At 39.0% G+C, this 15,753-nt stretch overlaps 1 protein-coding gene across 1 annotated transcript in view; it reads right to left on the minus strand.

The window, feature by feature from the left end:
- Nucleotides 1-15,753, minus strand: part of ATP9B (ATPase phospholipid transporting 9B (putative)) — a 1,157,977-nt gene that overhangs the window by 1,055,829 nt on the left and 86,395 nt on the right. The window contains exon 2 of the mRNA XM_029590836.1: nt 1,510-1,683. Within this exon, the coding sequence (XP_029446696.1) occupies nt 1,510-1,683 (174 nt within the window). The remainder of the gene's footprint in view (nt 1-1,509; nt 1,684-15,753) is intronic.

A 15,753-nucleotide genomic window follows, 5' to 3' on the forward strand; every position in this document is an offset into this window, starting at 1 on the left:
GCCTAACAGAGGGGCCTAGTCCACTCAGGCTGCTCAACCCGCCAGGCTGCTTCGTCCCCTTAATCCCAATGGGAGCAGGAATGAATGTCGGAATGGCGCACTGAGCCTGGAAGTCCTACACAACCCCTCTAGTCTGTCTTTTTTTTTTTTTTTAAAGTTTACCTGAGCTCAGCCCTTCGCAGCTGAGTACAGAGACAGTCTCCAGTTGCAGGGGGAGAGGGCATCTTCCGTTACTGCCACACTCAGCTTCCTGCACCCGCTGCCTTTAAGCTGTACAATCAGCTAAGTCCACACCGGCTGAAAAACCAGCTTCTGGACCAAGGCATACATCTGAGGGACCACGGAAATCACCTCAGGAATTCTCAACTGAGGGAGGGACCATTTGGTATCACCGCAGGAGAGCAGGGCTTATTTTTTTCTTTATAAAATTCTCCTTCTAAAATCTGAAGCAATCCCCAGTAGGGAGATGCACATCCATCATCTGCTGGAGACGGAGAATACTGGCAGGCTCATGTCACTGCAGGGGTATATATACTGTGAGGTCAGTTTGTTCTGTCTCCATCTGCTGGCACAGGTACATAACCCACAGGTCCTGAGTCCATTTGTCTACATACTAGGAAAGCATAAATCATCCATTGATAATTAGAACAATCTTAAAACTAATCCTGGCTATCAATGACAGCCAATTCAATTGATGCAAAGCAAGGGAGATGTGATCAAACAATTTTAGTCCCAAAAGTATACATGCAGCTGTATTCTAAGTAAGTGGAAACTTCACTGGCTACTTACTTTTCACCTCAACGAATGAAGTTACAGTAAGCCAGGCACTACAATGAGGGCCTAAACCACCATTCTCAAATCCTTTCTTGCCAAATAGAAACTAAGATTGTAGCTTTGAAGCATCACAAAAAGGAGTATATAAATTTAAAAAAAACTGCCAAAAAAAAGAAATAAAACAATTTAAATAGATTACTTAGCTGACTATGCAAGGTTAAGTGTGAATCTAAAAACACCCCACAGCGTTATCTCTAATTTCAGTTCTAAAGGGTGACCATTCCAGCATAAGAAAGATGGTGAAGTTTCCATCAGAGGGCATTTAATACATAAAACCTTCTTCCTTTGAAGAGAAAGTATATTCTGTTCCATCTATTTTTGAAAGTCAGTTAGATATATTACACAATGAAATTTATTTTTAGCTCAGTCTGTCCCCAAATCACATAAAATGTGAATGCATTTAAACCCAAGCCTATTAATAATCAAATAAATCTGAGGTTGCATTTGAAGTTAAAAAGTGAACCTTTAGGAATATCAGTGTTAACATGCCAAGCCCTAAATGCATCATATCACTGTCAGTTTGTGCTACTTAAGAAAATCATCATACTACATATTACATGTAGTATGATGTAATGTAAAGTGTTACCATCCATCCTGAAATCCACTTTAAAAGTGACTGACCAGCCACAAAAGGTGGAATTACATTTAAATTGAATAAAATGTAATACTACAAACCTGGTACAAAACAATTTCCATCCACCGCAAACAAACCACTCAATGCCTCTTTTTCTCCGAGTAACTCTAGCTCTTGGTAGAGTATGATAATCACTTTCATCATTTTCAAAACCTTCTTCCGACATCATTAATGGCATCTCATCCAAAGGGGAAGCTTCATCTTCTACTTGATACCTATAAAATAGTTAACAGTTTAATGGTGGAAAAAGTTACGCATTCTACAATAAGTTATTAAACTAACATATGTTAATTCAAGTCTCAGGAAAACAAAGATATACAACTGAACAGGCATGGAAATTTAACCACTAACTGGGGAATCTTGTTGCTGACACTGCTTGTGCTGTACCAGCTATCTTTTCTACAAATATATCAAGGACTATAGTTCAAGCAGTTTGCTTTCTCATGGCTTCCAAACTAAGTTGCATAATAAGTGCTCTCCTCGACAGCAAGACAAGTGAGTTGATGTCATCCAATGATGTAGATATGGAGAGGCATTATCAGAGCTCAGAAAGTCTGAGCATGTACATAAGCCATCCTCATGCCAGTCTTCTCAGTCTTTTAGCTAGCTGATCTTCATCTCGAAGGGGAGATGTGATTGCGTGGCTGATTTCGTCTGCTGTCTAAAGAGAACGTCTGCTACAATAAGCAACTTTTCGTTCTCCATGGATAAGCAGGGACAAATTATTATTATTATTATTACTACTATTACTACTACTACTGTCTTACTCGGCATAGGCAGCACTGTACAAAAACATATAAGCCACAGTCTCTTCTCAGTAGAGCTTCAATCTAGTCAAGATATATGATATGATAGAGGTCTTTAAAATCATGCGAGGTCTAGAACTGGTTAATTTACTCTTTCAGATAATAGAAGGACTAGGGGGCACTCCATGAAGTTAGCAAGTAGCACATTTAAAACTAATCGGAGAACATTCTTTTTCACTCAATGCACAATTAAGCTCTGAATTTGTTGCCAGAGGATGTGGTTAGTGCAGTTAGTGTAGCTGGGTTTCAAAAAGATTTGGATAAGTTCTTGGAGGAGAAGTCCATTAACTGCCATTAAGTTGACTTAGGGAATAGCCTCCTCAGTAGCATGGGATCTACTTAGTGCTTGGGTACTTGCCAGGTACTTGTAGCCTGGTTTGGCCACTGTTGGAAACAGGATTCTGGGCTTGATGGACTCTTGGTCTGACCCAGTATGGCAATTTCTTATGTTCTTACCTAAGGCAAAAGAGAATTTGGGAATTTCATTTATTAAAATAATGGTTAAAAATGAATAAGGCTGTAAGCATGACAATCAGGAGTTAAGATTTTAGAAATAGCCTCAAAAAAGTGCATTTTTAGACAGGATTTAAATAAGGCAAGAGAGATAGCATGACTCACCAGCTCAGGAAGTCTATTCCAAGCATATGCTATAACCAGGTGGAAAGCATGGAGTTCGGGATTGATGGTAGGGAAGAAGGGCAGAGGAGTGACTTGCCTGGTAAGCAGAGTGCATGAGGAGTGACGTAGAAAGAGAAGAGAGGTAGTGAAGAGCTGCAGAGTGAAGGCTCTTGTAGATGAGTAAAAGGAGCTTCAACTGTTTGCAGCAACAGATAGGGAACCAATGTAGTAACTTGAGAAGAAGGGTTATATGGGTGTAGCAACTTTGGCAAAAGATACGTTGCACAGCTGATTTTTGGATAGATTGTAGTGGAGAGAGTTGGCTCACTGGGAGACGTGAAAAACATGTTGAAACAAACTAAGCAACAAGTGAGAGAGTGGATAAAGGTTTTAGCAGTGTGTTCAGAAAGGAAAGAACAGATTTTGGTGAAGTTACAGAGAAACAGCATTTTGTAGCAGTGTTTAGATATATGTAGAGAAGGAGAGAGATAAGTTGAAGATGTCTCCAAAGTTACAGGCTGAGGGGACTGGGAGGAGTACAATGTTATCCACAGAACTGGAGAAAGAGGGGAAGTGGGCTTGGGGTAGGGGTAGGGGGTAGAGATAAGGAACTCTTGGCAATATTGAGTTTAAGGTGGTAATGAGACATCCAGGCAGCAATGTCAGACAAGCAGGCCGAGATCTGGATTGGAATCTAGATTACATTTCTGGTCTAGAGAGGTAAATCTAGGAATCATCAGCATGAAGATGGTATTGAAAGCCATGACAGGAATCATAGCACCAAGGGAATTAGTATACAGAGAGAAGAGAAGGTGGCCCAGGGCAGAAGCCTGAGGCACATCAATTGATAGTGGGATTGGAGTAGGAGGAGGATCTGCCAGAGGAAACAAAAAGCAATGGGAGAATTAAGAAGAGAACCAAGACAAGAGAGTCCTGAAATACAAGTGAGGATAAAGCATCAAGGGGTAGGTGGTGATCAATAGTGTCAAAAGCAGCCAATAGTTCAAAAAGGATAAGGACAGAGTATAGGACCTTTACTTTTAGCCATAAACAGGTCATTGGAGACTTTGGCAAGGGCTGTTTTGTGGAATGTAGAAGGCAAAAACTTAACTGGTGTAGATCAAGAATGGCTGGAGATTAAAGAAAATAAAGACAGTAAAGAAAAGTTCAAGTAGACTGGAAGGAGAAGGGAGATGTGATAATTGGCAGGACAGATAGGGTCCAGTGAGTTTTTTTGAGAAATGGTGTGATCACAGCATGGTTTAAGGCAGAAGGAACAGTAGCAGTAGAAAGTAATAGATTGAGAATGTGACAGATAGAAGGGATGAATACAGTGGAGATAAAACTAAAGAAATGACTGGGAATAAAGTCAGAGGAACAAGCAGTGAATTTGGAAGAGGACAGAAGATGAGCAGTTTACTCCACAGTGACTTCAGAAAGGGAGGAGAGCGTGACAGAGGCCAGGGGGAGGGTAGAGGAAAGAAGTAGGGGAGAAGGAGGTAGAGGTGATCTGGTTGATAACTCAAGACTAATTATAATAATCTTTTCATGGAAGTAGTCAGCCATAGTCTTGGCAGAGTGTAAAAGGGAGGGAGGCAAAGGAAGTTTGAGGAGGAAATTGAGCATGGCAAAGAAATGGCAAGGGTTGGATGCAAGAGTTTGTATGATAAACATGGTAGTCTTGCTTGGCAAGTGCAATAGACTGTAAGGAGTTCAGCATGAATTTAAAATATATGAAGTCTGCAAGGGCACAGAAATAGAGTAAGAAAATTCTAGGGGTGAACCAAGGCTGGGCTTTGGTGTATCTTACAGGATTGGTAAAGGGAGGGGCAAGGGTGCCTAAAGCAGAGAGTTGAAAGAAGGAACTGCTTTGTCAATTGACTTAGACAATGTAGTGAAGGAAAGAAGAGATTAAATAATAAGTGCAGAGAATACAATGGTTGACAGCTTTGAGATTCATGAAGGTACTAGTGGTGACCAGAAAGGCTGTTGGGGAGGGTGGGTTTGAAAGTTATCAGATAATGGTCAGAGAGGAAGAACTGATATGGAGAAATCAGAGACAGCAGTTGGAAGAAAGAAATAGGTCAAGGCAGGGGACATACTTCTAAGGACAGTAGGGTAGAGTTGAAGATCAAATGAGGAGGTTAAGGCAAGGGAGTTTGGGGGCATAAAAATCAGATAGATCAACAATATGTAGGTTAAAGACTCCAAGAATCAGGGAAGCAGAAAATGGATCAAGAAAGAAGTAAAGCCAGGAATCAAAGGTGGTGAGAAAGGAGGGGGTAGGATTTATCAGGGGGGTAAATAATGACAGCTACCTGGAGAGGCAGTGGAGTGAATAGGTGGATGGAGTGGGTCTCAAAGGAAAAGGCAGAAGAGAGGACTGAAACCTACATGAGGGGGAGAACATCAGTTCAACACCACCACCACAGTCTATCGTGCAAGGTGCATGGAGGAAAGATAACCTACATGACAGACTGCAGCAACTGAGAGTCCTCAGCCAAAAGCCAGGTCTCAATCAAGATAAGGAGATGAAGAGTATACGAGATAAAAAGATCATGACTATAGGCAAGATTCTTGAAAACAAGTGGGTATGTAACAGAGAGCATGAGAAAGAAAGAGAAGAGGGAGGGAAAAGGGGAATAGTGAAACAACTGGAGGGGTAATAATTTAATATGCACAGATGGGGTGATAGTTGCCTTGAAGGGCCAGGATTGGGATTGAAATCTTCAACAGAGTAGGAGCAGAAGCAGAAAAATACACAGAAGAAAGGTAGAGGTGTGACGACAGAGACAAGGATGAGATGCTCTCAAAGAATGGAGATGTCTGGATGTAAGAAAGAAAGAAAGAAGGGCAACCAAAATGATAAGGGGCATGGAACGGTTCCCCTATGAGGAAAGACTAAAGAGGTTAGGGCTATTCAGTCTGGAGAAGAAACGACTGAGGGGGGATATGAGAGGTCTACAAAATCATGAAAGGACTTGAACAGCTTAATGTAAATCAATATTTACTCTGATAACAGGAGGGCTAGGGGGCACTCCATGAAGTTAGCAAGTAGCTCACTTAAAACAAATCAAAGAAAATTATTTTTCACTCAGTGCATAGTTAAGCTCTGGAATTTATTGCCAGAGGATGTGGTTACAGCAGTTAGTGTAACTGGGTTTAAAAAAGGTTTGGATAAGTTCCTAGAAGAAAAATCCATAAACTGCTATTAATTAAAAGCAGCAGTAGCTTGAGATCTATTTAATGTGTGGGTACTTGCCAGGCACATGTGACTTGGAGTGGCCACTGTTGGAAACAGGATGCTGGGCTTGATGAACCCTTGGTCTGACCCAGTATCTGGTTGGCTGCTCAAGGAGCATGGGTGGAAGCAGCTCAGGCCAGAGGTTGGTTGTAATGACTTTGGGAGTCGACGACAGAGGCAACTGGGAGAAGTATGCAGATGGGCTGCAACCTTAGCCACGCAAGTGGGGACTCCCAAGCTGAGGGTTGCATGCTTGGATTTTTATCTTACAAGGAATATACAACACAGATATAAGTGAATGGTGAGAAAGCTGAATTTACTAACTGAAGTGCTTTTTTGTTCTGCTTGGCCAAAGGCACTGTCTCTGAGACAAAGACATGTTTTTAAGCAATAAAAATGTGAACAGAAGACCAGATAGCTGCCTTTCAGATGCCCTAGATAGAAACTGAACGGAGAAATGCTACAGAAACTGCAGTTTCTCAGATTTGATGTGCTTCAACTGCTGGGAGAGGTCTAAATTTGCCACTCTGTAACAAAAGGCGATTACAGTCAAATAGTGTTTGTTTTCCAACTGGAAATCTTGATTTGCTTCGATCATGAGAGATGAACAAATGAAAAGACTTTCCTTAAGGCTTCACCCATCTCTATGTAAAAAAAGAATTCATCTACAATTTAAAGTGTGGAATGTTGTCTCTTCCTTGCTGGAAAGAGGACTGGGAATGAATGAAGGACAGAGTATAGATTAATTCAAATGGAATTGAGATACTACTTTTGGTAGAAATTTGATAGGATTTCTTAGAACCACTCTGTTTCTCTAAAATTTGAGTTTCTGAAGAGTTTATTACTAGAGCCTGGAATTCACTTCAATCAAATATATATCATTAGATGCCATGGGTTCAAATGGAGGATTCGTCAATCTTTAAAGACTACATTTAGGTCCATTGTGTTGGTAGATGAAAAAGGCATTTAATAAATCTTGATACCAGTGGGAGGGCAACATACTGTAAGGCCTTCAGAAAAATGGTGATATGCTGCAATGGATCCTGACCAAGTGGGACTTTATTCCATACTTGGAAAGATGAAAAAGGTATTGTAGCAATATGGATGTTTCACAGTGAAAAGAAACTTGGTTTTGATAATTACACCAAATAGAGAACCTTTTCCATTTAAAGCTGTATAAGCATCTCAGACTGTCTTCTTGCTGGTAGCAATACTGCTTTTACCTCTGAGGGAAGGGACATGACTTTCAATAAACTGCAAACAATAGATGGTTGTCAGCACTAGAGAATGGAGGTTGGGTGAAGAAGTGATCCATTATACTGTGTTAGACGATTTGTAAAAATTCTGAGATGAACTGGATGAGCTATGGCCAGACTTTGAAGGCAGAGAAACCATACTTGGCATGGCCAGAAGGGAGCTCCAAGGATCATGGCTCCCTTGTGCAGTCATAGATTGAAAATTGTTCTGGCAATTAATGGAATTAACAGAAATGCAAATTTCAGATCTTTCACTCAGAAGACTGTAAAAACATCTTGGGCAAGTCTCTTGAAGTAATATAGGGGAAGCTTTTGACTGAAAGGAGCTGCAAAGAGATTTACTTGGAATTTCTCATAATTGAAAAAAAGACCGTGAAGTGTCTCAAGGTGAAGGAATCATTCATGAGGTTGAAGGTGCCAGCTCAAGGAATCTGCTATAAGGTTATGCTTGCTTAGGAGATGTGTGGCATTGAGATGAATATTCATCAAGTCCATATTTGGATTCCTTGACACAATCCCATTCCTCCTTGTTTGTTGTTATAATACATTATTATAATGTCAGTTTGAATCTAAATCATTTTTCCTTTTATGAAAGATTTAAAAACTAGGAAGGCTTTGAAAATGGCATTCAACTCAAAAATATTTATGTGAAGTTTCTGTTCCTGTTTGGACCAAGTTCCTTGAGAGAAAATGGTGCTAGGATGTGCTACCCATACTAGTAGTTAAGGTTTCCTGAATTTGTGGAGAATAGAAAAAGTGTACCACTAGAAGACTGGCCCGCTGAGTAGTCTACCATTCCAAAAACTGAAAGGGAGGAACAGAGAACGGTATCTTGCAAAAAGCAGTTGGGAATGGTGATTCCAATGACATTTTAGATGTCACTGTGCTGTTCTCACGTACAAACATATAAAGGTTGTCACTGACTGTAGCTGCCATATGACCCAGTAACACTATGAATTTTCTGGCTGACACTGATCTCCGGCTGTGAAGTGAATGTACTAGATATATCAGTTTGTTCATTCTTTGGAGAGGAAGAAACGCTTTCCCGGCCTGAGTATTTAATTGAGCTCCTACAAATTTTAGGCAATATAATGGTATTAAATGAGACTGCTTGGAACTGAAAACGAAACCCAGCAAGAGAAGAGCATGGACTGTAAATGTACTTATCTTTGCTTCCTTAAAAGAGCTGCTCAATAACAGATGGTTGTCAAAGTATAGAACTACTAAGATTCGTTTCTCTTATATTTGCCACTACTACTGCTAGGCTTTTTGAGAATACCCTTGGTACTAACAAGACACCAAATGGGAGAACTTTGTACTGATAATGTTCCTGCTCTACTGTGAATGGGAGATATTTCCTGTGATTTGGATGAATGGAAACATGCGTATATGCATCTTTGAGATCCAATGTAGTTAACCAGTTGTTCACTTCCAAATGAAGAAAGAAAGTAGTGAAGGAATTCAATTCAAACTTTTTGCTTTTGAGATATTTGTTTAATTATCTTAAGTCCAAGATAGAGTGGAGACTGACTGATATTTTGGAAATAAGGAATTGTCTTGAGTAAAAGTCTGTCTCTCTCCTTTATGGAGACTGATTCTATCACTTGTACAGAAAACAAAGAAGTCAGATCCAATTTTAATATGGGCAGCTGTTCCCTGACAAATTCGATGCAGAAAATGTGGGAAAATGGGTGGGCGATTCTCAAAATTTAAGCTGTACTCCTTGGGAGATGATACTGAGGACCCAATGGTCTGTGGCAATGAGGAACTACTGATGGTAGAAATATTGAAGCCTTCCTCCCTCTGGAAGGTTGATTGCAATGACTATATTTTAGTAAAACATTAAGGGCCAGATTTTAAAACCTTTACGAAAGTAGAGGGGGGTACGCGTGCCGGGCCTATTTTATAAAGGCCCGGCGATGCACGTAAAGCTCCTGGACATGGCTAAGTCCCAGGGCTTTACAAAAGGAGCGGGGCGGGGGCGGGGCCAGAGGCCTCCAGCACAGCGGCCATTTGCCGCTGTGTCAGAGGATTGCATGCTGGCAAGCTGCAGGCAGGCGCAAAAGGTAAGACAGAGGTCAGGGGGTTAGAATAGGGGGAACGGGGAAGGCTGTGGGCGTCAGCGTGCACATGATGCACTAATGTGCACCCCCTTGCGTGCACTGACCCCCGATTTTATAACATGCATGCGCCTGCACGCACATGTTATAAAATCGGGCGTACATGTGTCTTAAAATTTACCCCAAGGGTTGATTTTTGGGGTGGTGGTTAAGTACATTTTTGCTGTACCCTTTCTCCAGTATGTGGCTCGCCTGTTATGTAGTTGTTGATGCTGCTGCTCCACTTGAAGGTTTTGAAAATTTTATGTGCTTACCTATACCAAAGACATCTATGAAGATAATAGAATTGCTTTTTGAAAGATTATGACATATCTTCTTTGAGAAGATAATAGATCTGAGGTGGCAGAAGTCAAAGCCTGCAATATTAAGCAATGTTCTTTTATGAGTCTAACAGTCTCTCTAACCTTATCTCCAAGCAAATTGTCCCCTACAGAATGGGCATCAGCCAGTTTGTCATGAACATCCTCTCACAGATCTGAAGCTAGTTTTCTTGTACCAATAGCTATGGACAATAATCTAGAAGATGTATCGAAATGGTCATAGCTAGACCTTAAGTGTTTGAACATGCATCCATATCTTATAGATGTGGTTCAAATTTCCCTGTAAAGTCAGCAGGAATAAACACAGAAGTATCTATGTAGAATGTAGTTTAAAAATTGTGTCATCTGAAAATAATATGCAGATATTCTACTCTGCAGCACAGCGGATTGAGAAATTCTTACTCACATTATCGAAGACTCTGGGCTCTTTCCCTGGTAGATTATTGGCATAAAGTTTGCATTCTTTAAGTCCTTTTTAGAGATGATTCCACAACCACCAATTTGTAAGGTAAAATAGCCTGTACAATTCTTGACCTTATACTTAAGCTCTATTCTTCTAGTAAAAGGCAATGTAAAAAGGGGAGCTTGCTATATCTTGGATTGTAAATCCTGAAGGGCTTTATGTACTGAACTGTGCACAATTGTTTCGATGCTTTAATTTACTCATAATTTCTGAGAAGTCCGATTGTTCAGGATCCTGTTGCAGGTGGAATGGAATATATTCCAGTTTTGCATAAAAACTGAATGACAAATCTTCAGGTGACGGGTTGCTTTTAGCTATCTCAGAATAGGGGTGTGGAGGCACAGAAGTTGAATCTGGAAGAGGTTTAGAAAAAGACCCATCAAAAGGATTGAGCAGACTCAGAATCTGAATCCAAATATGAATAGGTAAGACAGATCCTGTATCAGATTATCTAGATGGCTGTTTTTTTCTGCTCAACTGGTGGATTCTGGTATGGAAGAATTAAGACTGTGGTTGAATTTGATGTGATAGCCTTTCTAATATTGGAAAAGCCTGTGCATTTTGTAGAGTGGCCTGTATAGCTCTCATGTACTTATGAACAAATTCTTACCACATCTTATGTACAAAAACTTGGTTATTCTTATTTGGAATAGTTACAGATATATCTGATTCTGGAACTAATGCTGAAAACCTCAGTGCTGAAGTTGTCAGTGCCAACTGTACTAGCAAAATGGAAGTCTAGGTGGAAGACAACAAAGATTCATCTGATGACAGCGCAGATTGTGCTGCTTCTTTTTCTGCACCGGTGACTTGCAATGATTTATGCCCACAGTGTTGAGACTTATGTGCCAAAGGAAACCTGTCCTTGCCCCAGTGAGAACAAAATAAAGAGCAAGACTCTACTTTGATGTTTTGACAACTGTGAACTCTCGTTTGAGAAGTGCTGATGTATCAGATGAGGCGGGTCTCTTTCTACTCAGAAGAGTGAACTCATACTTCAACAAACTCCTGAAGTGTTATGCTTGTGGGGACATTCTTCCACATTTTCTGTAACTACTTACATTATGTGAAAACCCAAGCAGCAAATATGGTCATTATGGAAATCCATGCTAGCAATTTTGTGGCCACATTTGGTACTCAATTTGAAAAGCTACCATCCTGACATGACAGGAGGAGAGATTCTATTTTATTTTTTTTTTAACCAAGACTCAAAAAGAAATTTTAAAATGAATAAGCAGACTAACCTGATTAAAGTAAAAAAAAAAAAAAAAAAAAATTGGGGGGGGGGGAACCCCACAAAAATCTGTGTGCGTTGACAGTGAGAGTAAAAACATCCTTTCAGATCAGCAGAAGAAATTTGATTGAGGAGATCTGCATGAAGTCGATCCACAGGACCTCTAAGAGAGCATGTACATATTGGCGCTATTGGATATCATCTTATTTGTGTGGCTGAATTTTCCCTGCTTGTACACAGAGGAAAGGAAGAGAAAAACAAAAAGCAGTTTACGCTTAGACAAGAAAAAACTAGCAAGGTCCATATTCATTCGTGAGTTATCTGGCTAAATGCCTCCAACTACAGAGATGTGTAATTATGTCCAGATCAAGTTAATTTAATCACACAATTCAATCTAAGAAGTTATTTAACTCTCCAATAATTCGACTCCATTTTAATTTATAAACAATGAAAAATATTTGAATGGAGGACTGCAGTTATAATAGTAATAACCGCCACCACCAACGTCACATTTGAAATAGAAAATAACAATTAATAATCGTAGTCCTATGAATTAAATTGATAAGGACACCAGCAGAAAGTGCCCATCAAAAATGCCAGGCTAACAGCCTCCACTTATCTTCCCTGAGTCCCCGACTCTCCATATCTCGGACCTCCACATCTTCGTGGTCAGCTGCAATCTTCCTGCTGTTCCACTGTGCTCCATTTGCCTGTCCCCCCCAACAAAGTGCGCTCTTTGATTTCCCTTATACACCAGTCCACACAGGCTGCTCACACCCCCAGAGCCATGCGGTTATAATGATTAGCTAAGGTATACTCTCCACATCTGCCTTCAGTCCCTGACTTTCCCCTTCTCCTAACTGTTCCTGTGTGGACCATTACTGCCCTCTGGGTATATCCCATTGCCTTCCCTCCCCAGTACATCATCCACTGGGGCCATCTGTCAGGCTGCACAAGCCGCTTTAAACCTCAGAACAGTCTCCTAGTAATGAAGTTCCCTTGGTCCTCAAAGCAGTTTCATCTGTTCCCCATCTTACAAATTCCACTACCCTCATGCCTTGGTATCTAGAAGACCTTGCACCTTAGAAAGGAAAGAAGTCTCAGGTTTAGGAAGGATAGCATAAGAGGAAGAAAAAGCATCAAAACCAAGAACAAGAAGATAGAGGTTGGGAAGAGGAGCATGGGCTCAGAGAAAGCAAGCATTGGAAACAGAAGCATGAAAGAAAGGAGTATTATAACTAGATTGAAAGTACTAAAACCTGGAGTTGCAACAAAGTAACTGAATAAGACAACAGCTCACAGTACCCAATGGGAAGAAGTCCTAGTTTGTGGCCGCTGGCAGAGAACTGTCACTGCAATGGCTGGGCAGAGTTGGTAGCGAGATTATCAAATAGCGGAAAAATCCCGATAATTACAAAGGAAGGCTTATAGCATCAGATCCCAATCATGGTTCTGAATGAGCTGAAAGTACAAAGGAGCAGAAGGAAACTTCCAGACCAAAAGTAAAAGGTAGGTGAAAATAAAACAATTATCTAAGTATACAGAATGCAATTACTATCAAAAGACTGTTAGTTCATACAATAATTTTTATACAATGCAAAGTACCCAGTCAGCAACAAATAAGCAATATATCATCATTCTTAGAAAATGAGGTTAAGTTTGCAAAGATGACAAATTTCCATTTAATAAACCAAAAGCACACTATACTTTTGCTATTCCAAAAAAGGCTTATGAACAAGAGTTCATGCTATGTGCACTATTTCAAATGAGCCAGTAGAAAGATATTTTATATTTTCTGTATTTTTTTTGTGTGTTTATGATTAATTGTACACCATCTAGATTGTCCCAACAGATTAACGGTATATAAAGTAAATAAATATTATGTGCTTTTTTTTTTTTTTTTTTTTTTTTTTACAGGAAGTTGTTTTGCATGTACTTGTATTATGCTCTAATAGTTGATAACCACTTTGCAAAATTTATATTTGAGTTGCTGCAATGCAGAATTTAAATGAAATGTTGCAAGCGTAACAGCACGTGTAAACAGTTTGTGAAGCCAAAAAATTTTGAAAAAAAGTCTCCTTTGCACACTAAGGTTTATTGTCATTTATATACCGTCGTCTCAGCGATGGCCTTCACAACGGTTTCAATAAATATGCAGAAAAGAGATTACAATTAATTATAAAAGATAAAAACAGCTAAAAATTAGAAGAAGGAAGTTAAGAAGTATTAGCTGTTTGGGATAAGATCATAAATATTAAACAAATAAAATCATAAAATATTAAAATACATTGCCAGAATTAATAAAAATAAAAACAAAATCATCTATAGGTGTTAGAAAAACAATCACAAACAAGCAATATTTGAATTTTTTCCTTGCAAACCGGATTTTGCAAAATGTAATATCCTTTAGTACATTGGGCTCATAGGAAGAAAGCCTTAAAAGCAAAAGCCAAAATTTGTATTTGATATCTGCTGAGTAGCAGCTAGTTACTATCTAAAGCATTTCAAACAACTTGAGAAAAAAGAATCTGCCAACAAGATGCCAACAGCAAGCCATCTTTAAATATTAGATATGTTATGCTTTTCTCTAGTTTTTTGTTTTTTTTTTTACTTCCCAACTCAATTCCATTATCAAAATAATTCTAAGATGAATTCTTGTCACTTCTTTCATTTCAATTTCATTTCATGCCTTTTCTTCACTTATAACTAATAGTAAAGAACAGGTAATAAGGATGTGGGGCGAGGAGGTTAATATCTACTTGTATTGTTCAGAAATCAAGATACACATAAAGATATGGGTATTTTTAGTTTTAGCTCTACACATGATGCCAAAGATGATTCTGCCATCTATAGAAAGGCACACTGCCTTTTGTTCAATAGCTCACATTTGCTTGGCTTTACCTGTCAACAGAAGGCATATCTTGTAAAAAAACAGTAAAATACTGTTTCTGTTTCAGTGCAAAGAGCATTCCTGCAGTTGGATATATTGAAACAGACTTTTAATTTTAAAAAGTGGTTATAAAACTGGAGTGGAATTCCCATCTGAATCCATCACACAATATATAATGCCAAAAAAAAAAAAAAACCCACACCTTCCTCCCAAATGCCTCTTTCTTTAATTCAAATTATTGGTCATTTTGGATAAACCATTCGGTCCTCTTTCCTATTAATAAATCCAAGCATAGAATCCACTAAATAAAAAAGCAAATTCTCTATAATGCACGCACAAACTAAAAGAAAAAGCCTGCTCGAAGATAACTGTAGTGACATAATGCAAATATTACTAATTTGCATCTGTATATGTCTACCAAGCAGAATTTTAGAACTCTATATAAAACACTTATGAAACATGCAGATACCTTTGGAGCAGAAAGCTTGGCTACCATTTTTGGGGTCTCATGTTCATGGCAGTTTTCAAACAGCGGAGCAGGAAATAATTTGTTATTGCCACCCAATTCCAGCTAGACAAAACAGACGTGCAAAAAAATGTGATCAGGATCACGGCCCCCCGTTTTCGGTGATTTCACAGAAGCATGAAAACTGATTATTGCAATTGAATTTCAAAAAACATGGACTGCTACCTATCTGCCTCTCCGTGCCATTGTTTCCTCCATTGATGCTAATGCAATTCCAAGCAACATTACCACTTTCACCACTGCCACCGACAGTATAGATGTGCAGTGGAGATTACATCTTTGCCATCTTAAATTATGTGGCATCAGCAAGCTGGCTGTAATGGAGGGGGGAGGTGGTGAGAGGAGTAAACATCTGCTAGGCAGGGTGATCACAGGAAGAAGAGAACAGAGAAGGAAGAAATTAGATGGGATGAAATGCCTCATTTTATGCATTAATACAAATACTGAATGACAAATGCACAATGACACCTAACAAAAAAAAAAAAAGACTGACAAACAGAAGCGTAAAAAAAAAAAAAAAAAAAAAGTTTTGCAAGCATGTCAGCCCCTAAAAAAAAAATCACTAAAACGTAATTCTTTATTGTGAAGAATAATTTGTAGGTAAAATTTTGCAAATGGTCACCTATTTTCATCACAAAAAATGCCATGTTACATGCAATATGAGATTTTTTTTAGTTTTGAGATTTTGCATGTTTTCAGGAAACAATTTGATTTTATACCATTTTTGCTCAAGTTCAAGCATTTTTGCAAAATATATTGTGTGTTTATTATATAGCTTGTTTTTACTTGTTTTTTTATTTAATGTATA

The sequence above is a fragment of the Rhinatrema bivittatum genome, chromosome 2, assembly GCF_901001135.1.
Source record: "Rhinatrema bivittatum chromosome 2, aRhiBiv1.1, whole genome shotgun sequence".
Taxonomy (NCBI): domain Eukaryota; kingdom Metazoa; phylum Chordata; class Amphibia; order Gymnophiona; family Rhinatrematidae; genus Rhinatrema; species Rhinatrema bivittatum.